The sequence below is a fragment of the Chiloscyllium plagiosum genome, unplaced genomic scaffold, assembly GCF_037043375.1.
Source record: "Chiloscyllium plagiosum isolate Xiang-an unplaced genomic scaffold, Cpla_swu_hap1 HiC_scaffold_3, whole genome shotgun sequence".
Taxonomy (NCBI): Eukaryota; Metazoa; Chordata; class Chondrichthyes; order Orectolobiformes; family Hemiscylliidae; genus Chiloscyllium; species Chiloscyllium plagiosum.
The window spans coordinates 153,840,854-153,858,309 of NW_028270141.1; the positions used below are offsets into that span (position 1 = coordinate 153,840,854).

At 41.5% G+C, this 17,456-nt stretch overlaps 1 protein-coding gene across 1 annotated transcript in view; it reads right to left on the reverse strand.

Moving 5' to 3' along the window:
* Positions 1-17,456, reverse strand: part of LOC122540179 (dynein axonemal heavy chain 8-like) — a 1,258,818-nt gene that overhangs the window by 1,021,823 nt on the left and 219,539 nt on the right. The window contains exons 13-14 of the mRNA XM_087976819.1: positions 12,928-13,004; positions 4,736-4,835 (exon numbers count right to left, since the gene is read on the reverse strand). Of these exons, the coding sequence (XP_087832945.1) occupies positions 4,736-4,835; positions 12,928-13,004 (177 nt within the window). The remainder of the gene's footprint in view (positions 1-4,735; positions 4,836-12,927; positions 13,005-17,456) is intronic.

The window sequence follows — 17,456 nt, forward strand, 5'->3', positions numbered from 1 at the left end:
AAAATAGTGGATCCTTGTGGTACACCACTGGTCACAGGCCTCCAGTCTGAAAAGCAAACCTCCACATCCACTTTCTGTCTTCTATCTTCGAGCCAGTTCTATATCCAAATGGCTAGCTATCCCTGTATTTAATGAGATCTAACCTTGCTAACCAGTCTCCCACGAGAAACCTTGCTGAATGCTTTACTGAAGTCCATATAGATCATGTCTACCACTCTGTCCTCATCAACACTCTTTGTTACTTCTTCAAAAACTCAATCAAATTTGGGAGATATGATTTCCCATACACAAAGCCATGCTGACTGTCCCTAATCAGTCCCTGCCTTTCCAAATACATGTAAATCCTATCTGTCAGGTTTCCCTCCAACAACTTTCACACCACCGATGTCAGGGGCTCACTGGTCTATAGTTCCCTGACTTTTCCTTACCGCCTTTCTTAAATAGCGGCACCACATTAGCCACCCTCCAGTCTTCCAGCACCTCACCTGTGACTATCAATGATACAAATATCCTTTTATAAAATTTTTTACATGTATTATGTGTAAATAGTCCAGTTTATTCTATTTTATCTTAATTTCTTTTGCATATTAAACTTCGGTTTAGAGCCAGGACAGGTGTCAGATCTCGCAGTGGGAGAACACTTTGGTGACAGTGATCACAGCTGCCTAACATTTAACATAGCCTTAGAGAGGGAAAGGAGCAGTTACCGAGGGGAAATATTTAATTGGGGAAAAGGAAATTATGATGCTATCAGATAGGAAGTACAGACTGGGAGCAATTGTTCCACAGAAAAGGCACAGCAGACATGTGGAGACTGTTTAAGGAGCAGTTGTTGCGAGTGATGCACGCATTTATCCCTCTGAGACAGGTAAGATTAAGGAACCTTGAATGACGAGAACAGAGGAGCTTCTCGTCAAAAGGAAGAAGGCAGCTTACGTAAGGTGGAGGAAGCAAGGATCTAGCACAGCTTTAGAGGATTACAGGCTTACTAGAAAGGAGCTCAGAAATGGACTGAGGAGAGCCAGGAGGGGGCACGAAAAAGGCTTGGCAAATAGGATTAGGGAGAACCCAAAGGCATTTTACTCATATGTGAGGAATAAGAGAATGATCAGGGAGAAGGTAGGGCCGATCAGGGATAATGTAGGGAACTTGTGTGTGGAGCATGAGCAGATAGGGAAAGCCCTAAATGAGTATTTTGCTTCAGTTTTTTCTAAGGAAAGGGACCTTTTTGTGAATAAAAACTTTGAGGAGCTGGGATACAGGCTTGATCAGATCAAGATTGATGAAGTTGGAAATTTTAGAAAACATTAAGATTGTTAAGTCCCCAGGGCCAGACTAGATTTATCCTAGGCTGCTCTGGGAAGCGAGAAAGGAGGTTGCTAAGCCACTGGCAAAGATTTTTGCCTCCTCACTCTCCACAGTAGAGTGAGGAGGCATTTGATAAGGTTCACCATGGTAGACTCATTCATAAAGTCAGGAAGTTGTAATCGAAAAAATAGTATGGGCTTCTCAGAAAGACACTACAATTATCAGAGTTTTACATCTTCACACTGATTGGACGAATTTGCAAAGATAGCACAGGAGACAAGTTCATACAGAATCACAATCGTTGTTGCACAGCAGAAGGACACTATTCTGCTCATTGTGCCTGAATTATCTCCCAAATGAATAATACACTTAGTGCCAATCTCCCATCTTCTCTCATAACCCTGCATATGCTTTCTTTTCAAATAATAGTGCAATCATTTTCTGAGTATTTTGAACATGCTTCCAACACAATCTCAGGAAGTACAAGACACTGGTAAGGCCAGTTCTAGTCAACGCATTATAGGAAGGATGTGGAAGCTTTGGAAAGGTTTCAGAGGAAATTAACTAGGATGTTGCCTGGTATGGAAGGAAGGACTTACAAAAAAAGGCCGAGGGAACTGAGGCTGTTTTCTTTGGAGAGAAGAAGGTTGAGAGGTGACTTAATCGAGACATATAAGATAATCAGAGAGTTAGATAGGGTGGACAGTGAAAGCCTTTTTCCTCGGGTGGTGAAGGCTAACACGAGGAGTGATAGATTTAGGACAGATATTCGGGGTAGTTTCTTTACTCAGAGAGTAATAGGAACGTGGAATGGCCTGCCTGCAACAGTAGTAGACTTGTCGATGTTAAGGGCACTTAAATGGGCATTGGACATACATATGGATAATAATGGAATGGTATAAGTTAGATGGTCATCAGGTTAATTTCACAGGTCGGCACAACATTGAGGGCCGAAGGTCTGTACTGCGCTGTAACATTCCATGTGCATTCCAGATCTTAAGCACTTGCTGTATGAAAAGATTTTTCCTCAAAATGTAGACAAAAAAAACTAAAGGAACTGTAGATGCTGGAAATCTGAAATAAAACAGAAATTGCTGGAAAATCCCAGCAGGTTTGGCAGCATATGTGGAGAGAAATTAGAGTTAATGTTTTGAGTCCAGTTTTCTTTCTTCAAAACAAGTCGAGAGTGTGCATATGGTGATGCATGGCACTGAGATGTCGATCTCAGGATGCAGCAAGAACAGCTCTCTGAGGAATGTTGAATATCATGGAGATACCTGTGTTCCTGCATAGATTCAAAACATGAAGGATGAAACCTGAGTTGGAATCCATGTGGGGTGAGTCTGAGCCGGAAGCAGTCAGTGAGGAATGCTTTCTGGCAGTGGAAGTGAGTTTTTGCAAATATCTAGTCAAACACCAGGAGTGACTGCAAAGTTAATGTTGGTGAACAACAAAAAGAAAAAAAGATTTGAATGAAAATTCTGTCGGAGAGAAGAGCAGAACTTCTTCAAGGTGCACATACCAGGAAGAGATGTGGCAGTGAGTTAAACTCTCAAAAAAAAACTTCCATGTACACAGGACACAGACAGATTCACACCTATTGCTTAAAAAGCTGAGCTAATTTGAGAATGTAATTTGAAAGAAGTTCTGGGATTTACAGATCAAAGAACATAAACCAGCATATCCCATTATAAGAGATAAAAGTTTTAATCTAAGATCCATGACACTGGACTCCTTTGGCTATAAATTCTGTGAGCATGATCTTAACCTCGACAGCCACCTGATGAAGGAGCAGCGCTCCAAAAGCTAGTGCTTCCAAATAAACCTTTTGGACAAAAATCTGTTGTTGTGTGATTTTTAACTTTGACCATCCCAGTCCAACACTGGCACCTCCAAGTCATGGATACAGAGATAGAAGGCTCTATAGCCAAATTTGTGGATGACACAAAAATAGGCGGGATGCTAAATTGTAGTGAGGAAATAAGAACCTTACAAATGGATACAGATAGGTTAGGAGAGTGGGCCAAAATGTGATAGATGGAATTTAATGTGAGTAAGTGTGAAGTCATGCATTTGAGTGGAATAAATGGGAAGACGACCTATAATCTAAATGGGGAGAGACTTGGTGCTCCGGTGCAGAGGGATCTGGATGTCATTGTTCATGAGTCACAGGAAACTAGCAGGAGAAAGTGAGGACTGCAGATGCTGGAGATCAGAGCTGAAAATGTGTTGCTGGAAAAGCACAGCAGGTCAGGCAGCATCCAAGGAGCAGGAGAATCGACGTTTCGGGCATGAGCCCTTCTTCAGGAAAGGAAACTAGCATGCAGGTACAGCAGACAATAAAGAAAGGGAATGGAATGTTGACTTTTATAGTGAAAGGATTAAAGTATAAAGGTAAGGAAGTATTGTTGCAACTAAACAAGGTATTGGTGAGACTACACCTGGAGTATTGTACACAGTTTTAGTCCCCTTATTTGAGGAGAGATGTAGTGACACTGGAGGCAGTTCAGAGGAAGTTCACTAGATTGATCCCAGAGATGAAGAGTTTTTTGCATGAAAAGAGATTGAACAGTTTCTGCCTATCTCTTTGTAATTTAAAAAAATGAGAGGAGATCAAATTGAGGTATGCAAAGATTTTAAAAGGTATAGATAAAATAGACAATGAGCAGATGCTTCCTCTTGTGGGGCATTCTAGGACAGGAGGTCATAGTCTTTGGATAATGGGTAGCAAATTTAAGACAGAGTTGAGGAGAAACTACTTCTTCCACAGGGTTGCGAACCTGTGGAATTTGCTACTCCAAAGTGTGGTGGATGCTGGGACAGTGAGTAAGTTTAAGGAGGACGTAGATAGATTTTTAATTGGTAATCAGTTGAGGGGATATGGGAAGAAGACAGGAAAATGGGGGTGAAGAGCATATCAGCCATGATCAAATGGCAGAGCAGACTCGATGGGCCGAATGGCTTAATTCAGCTCCAAATCTTCTGAACTTATAAAATAACTTTGGATTTTCAATCATTTTACATGTCATTATCTTTTTGATGTCCTAATTTCCTCTTTAAGCTCCTCCTTGCACATTCTATGTTCTTTTAGGGCTTCTGCTCTTTTGAGCCCTCAGGACTTGGTAGAAGCCAATATTTTAATTTCTACCCAATCCTGCATATCCATTGATATCCAGTGTTCACTGAATTTGTGAGAGCTAGTATAGTTTTGATGTTGTGAGAGCTAATATGGTCTCGATCGTCAAACTGTCTAATTCCTTACAGTAATGACTACATTGAAAAATAAATATTTTTGTGCTTTTTTGTCTATACTTCAGCTGAATCATGAGTGACTAGAATTTTCAAGTTGCACATATGACTTCATTAATAAAGAAATACAAATGTAATTATGCACATCAGAAAGTCTTATTAAAGTAATTATTCTTACCTTTTGTATAGCCATTAACTCTCCAAAATAGTGTTGAAGAATACGTTCAACTGTAATTTCAATTTCTGACTCAAGAGATCGTATATTCAATTTCTGAAATCTAAGGTCACAGGTTTAGCACATATAAACTGCAATCCAACAGAAATCATGAAAATCAGATATTACAATTGTATAATATATTGACAAAAATGTTTGATATTGAGATAACAGTCCTGAAATAAGTATTTAAAATCAAAGTCACAATGCTAGCACAGGGAAGAATGATGCACATTAAAATTTGCAATAATATTTATCATTTTTTGAACACATTTTCAATCTCTAACCTTTATTTAACTAATGTTGCAGGCAGACACGTGTAACAGGATTGTGGCTGAAGACTTTGTGTTATTGTTGTGGTGACTCACTCTACTGGGTGAGAATATAATATGCATAATATTAAAATGCTTCAGAATAATTATTCTTCCATTCCTACAAATATATTTTGAAGAGGTCCACTAATTTGTGAGTCACCTAACAGACAGCCAGGAATTTATGGAAATTATGATTGAATGATCTCAGCAAGATCCTCACATAGTCTTATCAGCAAAACAGCAAAAGACAAACACAGTGTTTAAGTTATTTGCAAACCTGGCAATTTTTGGTTTCCTACAACCATTGAAAAAAGTATCCAAAAAACATTTCACCTTCAGACAATTAGATCATCAAGATACCTGAGACATAATGTGTTCCAAAAACAAAAAAAAATCTCTAGAATTCAGATTGCTCACTTTCTGAGATTACTTTGCCTTATGTTCAGTTATCTTCACATGTTCATTGTATGTCTCAGTATGACCAATTGGCTTAAATGATGTCTGAGTACCATTGGCAAGTTTGTTCACGAACCCAAATTTCTCTTGAGATGATAATAGTGAGTTATTCAACATCTGCAGTGCATTTTGTGTGTGTCTGTCCACAGTGCTGTTAGGAAGGCAATTTCAAATTTTTGACGCTACAGTGAAAGAACAGCAAAGTGGTCCCGAGTGAAGATGGTGCGTGATTTAGATGGACATATGTAGTTGGAGATTATCCTACGAATTTATTGACCTCCCCGTTCCAGGTGTTAAGGTTTAGTTGTTTATATAGTACTACCAAAGAAAGCATGTTGTTGCAGTGCACCTTGCATGTTAAACAGACTGTAGCCCTTGTGGGGCATCAGTGTTGGTGAAGGGAATGATAATTAGATGATGACTGGAATGCTGATTAAGTGGACTGGTTTGTCCTAGATGGTGTTGTTTTAGTGTTTCCAGTGTATTGTTGGGTAGCAACATCCAGGCAGGTGGAGAGTATTCTATCATGGAATCTTAATTACCATTGAGGAAAATAGATTTGGTTGTTTGAGGTCAGACATCTCAGCTCCAGAACATCTCTGCAAGAAATCCACAGGGTAGTGTCCAAAGCCCAAACATCTTCAACTGCTTTATCAATAAGCTGATCATTCCATCATAAGGTCGGAAGGAGGTATGTTCATTGAAAATTGCACAATGTTCAGCATCATTCACAAATCCTCAGATGCAAAACCAGTCCATTTCCAAATGCAACACAATCTAGACAATATCCAGTTTGGGCAGATAAATGGCAAGTAAAAACTTTGTCACACATATGCCAGGCAGTGACCAGCTCCAAGAAGACAGAATCTAACTATTGCTCCTTCACATTCAATGATGCTCCCATACTGAAACTCCCACTATAAATAAAATACTCATGTAACGATAAGAGAAAGGAACAGAATGAGGCCATTCAGCTGATTCAGACTGTTCTGCCATTCAATCATGACTGACACTGTGCCGTTTGGTCAGAGACACTTCTACGAATGGAAACATCTCTACATCCACTCTTGCCAGGCCTCTCAGTATTCTGTAAGTTTCAATCAGATACCCCTCATTCTCCTAAATTCCATCCATATGACAACCACCTGATGAAGAAGCAGCACTCTGAAAGCTAGTGTTTCCAATTAAACGTGTCAGACTATAACCTGGTGTTGTGTGATTTTTAACTCCATAGGACAAGCCTTTCATCCTCAGGTTCATTCTTGCAAACCTCCTCTGGACCCTCACCAGCACATCCTTCTGTATATTTGGGGCTTAAAATTATTCACAATATTTTAAATACAGCCTGCCCAGAGCCTCATACAGCTCAGCAGTACATGGCTGCTCTTTTATTATAGCTGACTTGAAATGAATCCTAACATTGTATTTGCCTCCTAACTACATGTTAACTAAACCTGCATTTATAGAATCCTGCACCAGGACTCTTAAGCCCCTTTGTGCATCTGATTTCCAAGCCTTTCCCCATTTAGGAAAGAACGGAGGTTGAGCGGGCCAGGTTCCCAGGAATGATGATAACCAACAACCTGTCCTGAACTTCCTATGTAGACGCAATGGTCAAGAAGGCACAACAATGCCTCTTCTTTCTCAGGCAGCTTAGAAAATTCTGCATGTCCATGAAAACCTTTGTCAACTTTTACAGATGCAGCATAGAAAGAATACTGCTCTTCCCAGGACCATAAGAAACTACAGAACGTTGTGAACACAACCCAGACCATCACGGAAGCCAACCTCCAATCCATGGACTCTATTTACACTTATCATTGCCATGGAAAGGCTGTCAATACAATCAAAGACTCTTCCCACCCGGTAATATTCTCCTACAACCTCTTCGATTAGGCAGGAGATACAGAAGCTTGAATACATGCACCAATGGGTTCAAGAACAGCTTCTTCCCTGCTGTTATTAGACGGATGAATGGACTCTCTAACTTCAAATAATGTTGATCTTGCTTTGGACACAACCTATACATTATAACCTGAATGCACTATATGCTGCGCTCTAAGCACCCTATGATCAGTATGTTCTTGGTTGCTATGGTCTGCCTATACTACTCACAAGATAAAGCTTAATCACTGTACTTAGGTACATGTAACCATAATAAATCAAACAAAATCAAATCAAATTAAATCAAAGTGCATAATCTTCCTGAAGAAGGGCTCATGCCTGAAACGTTGATTCTCTTGTTCCTTGGATGCTGCCTGACCTGCTGCGCTTTTCCAGCAACACATTTTCAGCTCTGATCTCCAGCATCTGCAGTCCTCACTTTCTCCTGCATAACCTCACAGCCAAGGGTTGCCACTGATCAGGAATTGCTAAAGACCAGCCTTATAAATATTGTGGCAACAAAAGTAAATCAGATGTCAGAAACACTGTACTGAGTGACCTCCTGATTCCCCAAAGTCTGTCCACCATTCATACAGCAGTCAGGAGTGAGATGGGTGCTGCCTACTTGCCTAGGTGATTACTACCTGCTTGGGGTGATGAACTAGAGTCAGAGCTTTGAAAACTACTAGATATCAGGAAAAGAAGGAATTGCATGGACACTGTGTTTAGGAAGTAGTCACACCCTTAGGTTAACTATCTTGAATATGGTTAGTTGTTGTGCTTCTGTTCGCCACAGCTCGGCGAACAGAACCACAACAACGAGCACCCAAGCTACAAATCTTCACACAAACTTTGAATATGGTTAGTAGTCAGAGACAGAAGGGTGTGACAATAGGCAAGGGAATCCAGGGGGTAATGTTGCAGGAGCCTCAGCGCTTGTCCTCGACCCTGTATGGCTGACAGCAGGGACAGTAGGGAAAATGGGCAAATTGACTATAGAAATGTGATACAGGGAACCATTCAAGAGGAGGGAGAAAAACGAAATGTAGTTATACTCCAGGATAATATAGTCAGGGGATCAGACACTGTTTTCTGCAGCCAGAATTGACAGCATTCTGTTGCCTCCCTGGTTTCTGAATTCATTCAGGATATCTCATTTGGCCTGCAGAGGAACTTGGAGTGGGAGGGGTAACACCTAATTGTCATGGTTCACATCAGTATCACCAATATAAATAGAATAAGGAAATATGGAATACGATAGCAGCTCAATTAAAAAGCAGAACCATCAGGGCAGTAATCTCTGGATTACTACCTGAGCCACAAGCTCATTGCCACAGGGCCAAAATGATTGAAGAAGAAATGCATGGCTCAAAGATTGGTGTAGGAGAAATGGACCCAAACTTGTGGGATATTGGCACAGTACTAAGAAAAGAGAGAGATGTTCCATTGGGACTGGCTCTACCTGAATCTGCTGGAACCAGAGTCATAGAACAGTACAGTACAGAAACAGATTCTTGGGTTGAACTCGACCCTGCCGACCAGATATCTTAATTTAATCTTGTCACACTTGCTAGCATTTGTCCCATATCCCTCTAAACCCTTCCTATTCATATACCCATCCAGATGCATCTTAAATGGTATAATTGTACCAGCCTCCACCACTTCCTCTAGCAGCTCATTCCATACACGCACCATCCTCTGTGTGAAAAAATTGCCCCTTCAGTCCCATTTAAATCTTTCACCTCTCACCTTAAACTTATACTGTCTGGTTTTACATTCTCCTACCCTTGGCTACTCACCATATCCATGCCCTTCATGATTTATAAACCTCAGTAAGGTCACACCTCCGCTTCCAACTCTTCAGGGAAAATAGCCCCAACCTATTCAGCTGTTCCTATAGCTCAAACCCTCCAACCTTGGCAACATCCTTGTAAATCCTTTCTGAACTCTTTCAAGTTCCTGGCGAATCACATAATTAGAGCTGTAGATTGAGATTTAAACTAAATAGTGGATGGTTTGGCCAGAGGTGTCAGTTGCATGAAAAAACAGAAAATCTTAGTTAAAGGAGAAGTCGGAATACAGGTTAGTAATACATGAAGCATTTAGAATAAAATTAATGAGTTAACAGCCTAAAAGAGACAAAGGGCCATGATTTGATGGTGACTACTGTAATACAGTTGCTGGGAGACCAGGTTTGGAAATTGAATATCCAAATGTATTCAGTATTCTGGAAGGATAAGCAGGAAGGAAAATATGGTGATGAAGCGTTGTTAGTAAAGCAAGGTCAGTGCTACAGTGAGAAATTATATCAGAACTGGTGATCAAGACATATAATCAGTCTGGATAGGTATTAGAACTAGCAAGGGAAAGAAGCTCCTAGTGGGAGTAATCTGCAGGCCCCCAACAGTAGGGCACAGTAAACCAGGAAATACTGGGGACTTGGAGGAAAAGTACAGCAATAATACTGGTTGATTTTGATAAGCTGATGGACTGCAGATGCTAGAGATTAGAGTCAAGATTAGATTGGTGCTGGAAATGCACAGCAGGTCAGGCAGCATGTGAGGATCAGGAAAAGCGATGTTTCGGGCAGGAGCCCTTCATCAGATTTTCCTGCTTCTCGGATGCTGCCTGACCTGCTGTGCATTTCCAGCAGCATTCTAATCTTAAGAAGGAGATGGATATTTTTAATTAGTAATAGGTTGAAGGGTTATGAAGAGCAGGCAAGAAAGTGAAATTCAGGGCAAGATGAGATCTGCCATGATGGCATCAAATGGCAGCCCAGGCTCGAAGGGCTGAATTATCTACTCCATCTCCTAGTTATTAATTTCTTTTCCAAATATGTTATATCCAAGAAAATTTAACATCGAGTCTTGCCCTTCCCTGAGCTAGATCTCTGTTATCACAGTAACATTAAAATTCCACATGGCAATCTGAGCCTGTAAATCCCAAATCACTGTGCATTCGTATACATCGCTGATTCAAACTTCATTCTTTTCTTCCTCCCTCTGATGTCACCCACAAACTTGTGATTGTCTATTCTACAGCCAAATGCATTTCTGATTATTTTGTCAAGTTTGGATTTCTTCTCCATGATTCTCCTTTGGATTCTACACCCCAACCTTGATAAATTAAAAGTCCTGAAGAAGGGCCTGTGCCCGAAACGTCGAATCTCCTGTTCCCTGGATGCTGCCTGACCTGCTGTGCTGTTCCAGCAATAAAGTTTCAAATTAAAAGTCTTCCCAATAATTTGAGCAAATCAAGCTGCAAGGATCTCAGTCCCAGCTTTGTTCAGGTGCAATCATAGATGGTTCTGAACATTATGCAATAATCAGCAAACACCCCCACATTCAACCTCATGATGGTGGAAAAGTCATTATTACAGCTGAAGATGGTTGAATCATAGACACTACCCTGAGGACTCCTGCCGAGATGTCCTGAAGGTGATGTCAGAATCAAAGGTGATGGCTTTGTAAAGGGAAAGCTATGCCATGCAAATGTGATTGAATTCTTTGAGGAAGTGACAAGGAGGATCAATGAGGGTTGCATAATGGATATTGTCGACATGGATTTAGTTTAATAAGGCAGTTGACAAGGTCCCATATGGCAGACTGGTCGAAAAAGTAAAAGGCTATGGATACAGGGTAATGTATCAAATTCAACTGAAGTTGGCATAATAACAGGAAACAAAGAGTAATGGTTGAAGGCTGCCCTTGAGAATGGAAAGCTGTTTCAAGTGGTGTTCTGCAGGGTTCAATGTTGCTACCCCAGCTATTCATTTTATAAATTAGCAATTTGGACTTGAATCTGGGGGCACAATTGGGAAATTTGCAGACAATACAAAAAATTGTCATGTAGTGGATCGTGTAGATGCTTATCTGTAGGCTCTAAAATGATACAGATGGGTTCTTGGACTGGACAGAAAAATGGCAGCTGGAGTTCAGCTCTGATAAATTTGAGGTGATGCTTTTAAGGAGGTAAAACAGCAAATGGGAATTCACAATAAACATGAATATACTGAGAGGAGTAGATGAAGAGAGAGATCTTTATTTGTACATGCACAGGTCTCTTAAGGTAGCAGTACAGGTAGATGATGTTGTGAAGTAGGCATATGGAATGTTCTCCTTCAGTGTCAGAGGTATACAATACAAATGTAGGGATATAATGATGAAATTGTACAAAATTCTGGTGAGGCCATAATTGGAGTATTGTGTGCAGTCCAGGTTACCACATTATAGGAAGGAAGAATTGCATTGGAGAAATGCATTGAAGACTTCCTAGAATGTTGCTACAAGAAGAGATTGGAGAGGATGGGTTGTTTTCCTTGGAACAGAGAAGACTCAGATGCAACATGATTGAGGGGTTACATGATTGAGGTATACAAAATTGTGAGGGGTAGAGATATAGGGAAAGGGGATATCTGTTTCCCTTGCCAGACAGTTAAAAAAACAGGGGTCATAGATTCAAGCTAAGTGGCAGAAGGATTATAGAGGATGTGAAGAAAAACCTTTTTTTTTATGCAGAAGGCGGTAAGAGTCTGGAATTTGCTGCCTGAGTTGGTGGTGGAGGCGGAGACCCTAAACTCTTTCAAAAATCACTTGGATCTGCAGGTGCTGTAAGCTGCAGGGCAATGGGCTGCAAGCAGGAAGATTGGATTAGAAAGGGCATCTGGGTGTTTTTGGGCGGAATGGCCCCCTTCCTGCTACATAATTTCCATGGTTCGTTGAGTCTTTTGATGTTGTACAGGAAGATGAATTTCATATTATCAGCAAAGGGAGAGGCTAAGATAGTTAACATAAAAAAACTTCTAATCCAAAAACCTAAAAAAAATGGGGGGGGTGATGGTCTGGTACTACGTTCATGATCTGTTTATCCAGAGACCCAAGTGATGTGCTGGGGATCTGGGTTCAAATCCTGATATGGCAGATAATGCAATTTGAAATCGACCAAAATCTGGAATTAAGAATCTTATTAAGAATCCACTGTAGATTATTGGGAAAAATCCATCTGGTTTACTAATGTCCTTGATGGAAGGAAACTGACATCCTTACCTGATATGGTCTACATGTGACCCCAGAACCATAGCAATGTGGTTGACGCTTAATTGCCCTTTGAGCATTCAGGATGGGCAATATATGCTGGCCCAGCCAGTGATACCCCCAACCCATGAAAGAAAGAAAAACCTCAAAAAACCTTTATGACAAGTACCCAAAGCTCCATATCGTATTCCAATCATTGAAGCAAACATAGCCTTATGTCTCCAGTTATAAAACTCAAAAAGATGGAGTTAGCTTTACACTCTGACTTTTCAAACTGAAATAATACCCCGAATCAGAGACAAAAATGGAACGAGGGACATAAAAGGTACTTCCTTCATGAAAAAATAACTAAAAATACGATGACTCTTTTCATCCTTAATTCAAGCAGTTCATTTGAAAATATAAAGCTAATCATTTCCAGAACTTAAATGTTTGAGCATTTTTACACATTAGCCTGACAACTTACCTCTGCAGAAGTTGTAAAGCATGCCGTGAAGAAATGATTTTAGCAAAACAGTTACTCATGAAGTCATCAAGCAAATTCTGAAATATATAATCAAGATTGAGTTATAATGATTTCCAAGATTATTCCCTAAACGTTTTTGACAAAAAAAGTGAGAGGTGTGAAATTTATGGGAAGCAATGGCTTTGTGGTATTATCACCAGATAATCAATTTGGAAACTCAGCTATGTCCTGGGGGTCTGGGTTTAAAACCTGCCGTATCAGACAGTGGAATTTGAATTCAATAAATATCTGGAATTAGAAATCCAAAGATGACCATGAAACCACTGCTGAATGTCGGGGGAAAATAATCTATCTGATTCACAAATGCCCTTCAGGGAAGGAAATGTGATGCCCTTACCTGGTCTGTTAACATGTGACTCCACACCCACAGCAATGTGATTGATTATTGACTGCCCTCTGAAATGGCTATTACAAGCCACTCAATTAGAACATAAAACGGTGCAACACAGTACAAGCCTTTTGGCACTTAATGTTTTGCTGGCCTTTTATTCTTCTCTAACCTACATACCCATCATTGTACTAACTTCCATATGCCTATCCAAGAGTCACTTAAATATCCCAAATGTATCTGACTCTATTACCATTGCTGGCAGTGCATTTCATGCACCCACCACTCTCTGAGTAAAGAACCTACCTCTGACATCTCCCCTAAACCTTCCTCAAATTACCTTAAAATTATGCCCCCTCATGATAGGCATTTCCGCCATGGGACAAACGTCATTTCCAGGTTAGTTATTTAATTGCCCATCATTGATCATCATTGGATATGACAGGTATCCAGAGTTCTGTTCTGCTGCATTGATTGTAGAATATATTAGCTCCTTCTATAACTTGCTGATTAAATTGCATTCAGTGTTTGGCTTCTTCAGGTTGGCACCTCATTTTTAAGTATATTAAATTCTGCTCCTGGCATACACTCCTGTACTCCTATTTGAACTACAGTTCATTCCCCTGATTGGTGATGGTAGATTGAATGATATATCAGGCCCTGTGGTCACAGATTGCACTTGTGTATAATTCTTTTTGTTACTCATGGCCCATGGTATTTCTTTGAGGTCAGTTATGGCCTCTTTAATCTATTCCATTGAGCATGGTGGTAGCATGAGACTACATAAAGGATGGTTTCCTCATGTTTAGATGGGATTTTGTCTAATAATTAAGGACTAGACTTTGTCGCACCCTCAAGGGTTTTGAGGCAGTCACCTGATCAATACAATCATGGATAGAGACATCTGCAATTGATAGTCTGGTGAGCATAAAATTAAGTACATTTTTCCCTTGACACCTGCCACAGGGCCATTCTTACAGATATGCCCTTCAGGACCTGACCAGTAGCAGTGCTATAAAGTCACTTCAGGTGATGGATATAGAAGCTCCTTGGTCATAGCATATTCTGTGCCCTCTCTATGCTCAATGCTGCTTCAAAGAGGTGTTCTACATGGAGAAGCACAGATTGATTAGCTGAGAAAGGTGGTAATTAGTAGGCTTCCTTACCTTTGTTTGACCTGTCACGGGTTATACAGCATGGTGAGGAATTCCTAGCCCACTCTCCGATGAATAAATACAACAGTACCGAAAGCTATTTTAGGTCTATCCTGCCAGTGGGTCAGGATCTATTGAGGAATATTGGAGGAGTCTGTGGCATTGACAGGTTGTTGTTTGTTTAGTCTATAGGGACAGCTCTTCCATGGGCCGTATCTTTTGATGGAAGAGTTTCCTGCTGTGGAGTCATCGAGTTATATATCACAGCAACAGAGCCTTTGGTCCAACTAGTCCATGCAGAACATAATCCCAAACTAAACTAGTCCCACCTGTCTGCTCTTAGCCCATGTTTCTCCAAATGTTTTCTATTTATGTATCTATCTAAATATCTTTAAAAAACATTGTAACTGTACCAGCATCCACTACTGCCTCAGGAACATTTGCCTCTCATGTCTTTTTTAAATCTCTCTCTCTCACCTTAACATTGTGCCTCCAGTCTCAAAATGCCCCATCCCAGGGAAAAGACAACTGCCATTAACTCTATTTTTCCCTCTCATTATGTTATAAACTTCTCAACCTCCTACGTGCCGATGAAAAACTTCCCAACCTTTCTTTATAACTCAAACTTTCCAAGCTGGCAACATTCTATTAAATCTCTTCTGAACTCTCTCCAGCTTAATAATATCTTTTCTATAATTGGGTGACGAGAAACTAGACACAGTATTCTAGGAGAGGCCTCACCTCAATGTCCTGTACAATCTCAACATGACTTCCCAACCCTTGTACTCAACGGATTGAGCAATGAAGATAAGCATGCTAAACGCCTTTTCAATGACACTCTGCTTGTGAAGCAAACTGCAAAGAATTATGTACCCCTAGGTCCCACTGTTCTACAACACTACCCAAGGCCCGACCATTAATTGTATAAGCCCTTGTTTGTTGTACCAAAATGCAATACCTCACATTTATCCAGATTGGACTCTACCTGCCATTTTTCTGCCCATTGACCCATTTGATCAAGATCCATTTGTAATCTTAGAAAACCTTCTTCATTGTCTACTATGCCACAAATTTTGGTGTCATCGACCAACTTACTAATCATGCCTTCTATATTCTAAATTATTTATGCAACTGACAAATAAAATTAGGCAGCGATAATTGGTTGAGTATGAGAGTTTGTTTCCTTCCACTGAGGAGGAAGTCTTGAACTTCAGAGAGTTCTAGGACAATTTGATTGGCCAGAAGCATAGGATTTCCAGCAGCATCAGAAGCACATTGCCCATGACTGACACTAAAAACACTAAAACATTCTAAGTCCCAGAATCCAGGTTGACACAAATGGGTGTTGCATTCAGCACAGAATAATTTGAGTAGAAGAGCTTTTATGATCAGGTATGTTTGGGCGATGACATAGTGGGAACAGAGGTGAAACTTAGGAAAATGATTGGGGATTGTGCTGGAAAGGCATTCCTAGGCGGAGGTCTGTGCAAGATGATTTTCTTGGCTCCTCTCTGTTGAACCTTTGCCAACTTGAAAATGAAGGCCTGGTAAGTTTTGACATTTACAAGCATTTGGACAGGAAAAAAATAGTGAGATATGGTAGAAGTGGGTACTGGAGATTAGAGTCAAGATTAGAGTAGTGCTGTAATAGCAAAGCATCGGAGGAGCAGGAAAATCAATGTTTCTGGCAAAAGCCCTTCATAGGAATGAGGCTGGGAGCCTCGGGGTTGAAGAGATAAATGGGAGGGGGTTGGGCTGAGGAGAAGGTAGCTAAGAGTGCAAAGGTGGATGGAGGCAGGGGTGAAGGTGATGGGTTGGAGAGGAGGGTAGAGTGGATAGGTGGGAAGGAAGATTGACAAGTGGAACAGGTATAGGGGCGGTGCTGAGCAGGAAGGTTGGAACTGGGATAAAGTGGGGTGAGGGGAAATGAAAAAACTGGTGAAGTCCACATTGACGCCATGGAGTCGAAGGGTCCTGAGGCAGAAGATGAGGCATTCTTCCACCAGGCATCGGGTGGTAAGGGAGTGGCAGTGGAGGAGGCCCAGGATCTGCATATCTTCGGCAGAGTTGGAGGGGGAGTTGAAATGTTCGGCCATGGGGCGGTGGGGTCGATTGGTGTGGATGTCCTCAATGTAGAGGAGGCCCCATCGAGAGCAACGGTACAGTAAATGATATGTGTGGAAGTGCAGGTGAAACTTTGATGGATGTGGAAGGCTCCTTTGGGGACCTGGACGGAGGTGAGGGGGGAGGTGTGGGCGCAGGTTTTGCAATTCCTGTGGAGGTAGGGGAAGGTGCCCGAAGGGGAGGGTGGGTTGTTTGGGGGACGGGGACTTGACTAGGTAGTCGCGGAGGGACTTTGCAGAAAGCGGATAGTGGTAGGAGGGAAATATATTCCTGGTGGCAACATCCTTTTGGAAGTGGCGGAAATGTTGGCGGATGATGCGATTGGTTGGTGGGGTGGAAGGTGAGGACTGGGTGGTTCTGTCCTTGTTGAGGTTGGAGGGGTGGGGTTCAAGGACGGAGGTGCGAGATGTGGATGAGATACGTTGGAGGGCATCTTCAACCACATGGGAGTTGCAGTCTTTAAAGAAGGAGGCCACCTGGTGTGTTCTGTGGCGGAATTAGATTAGATTACTTACAGTGTGGAAACAGGCCCTTCGGCCCAACAGGTCCACACCAACCCGCCGAAGCGTAACCCACCCAGACCCATTCTCCCACATTTACCCCTTCATCCAACACTACGGGCAATTTAGCATGGCCAATTCACCTAACCTGCACATTTTTGGACTGTGGGAGGAAACCAGAGCACCCGGAGGAAACCCACGCAGACACGGGGAGAATGTACAAACTCCACACAGAGAGTCACCTGAGGCGGGAATTGAACCCAGGTCTCTGGCGCTGTGAGGCAGCAGTGCTAACCACTGTGCCACCATGCCGCCCCGGTCCTCCTGGGAGCAGATGCAGCAGAGGCAGAAGAATTGGCAATA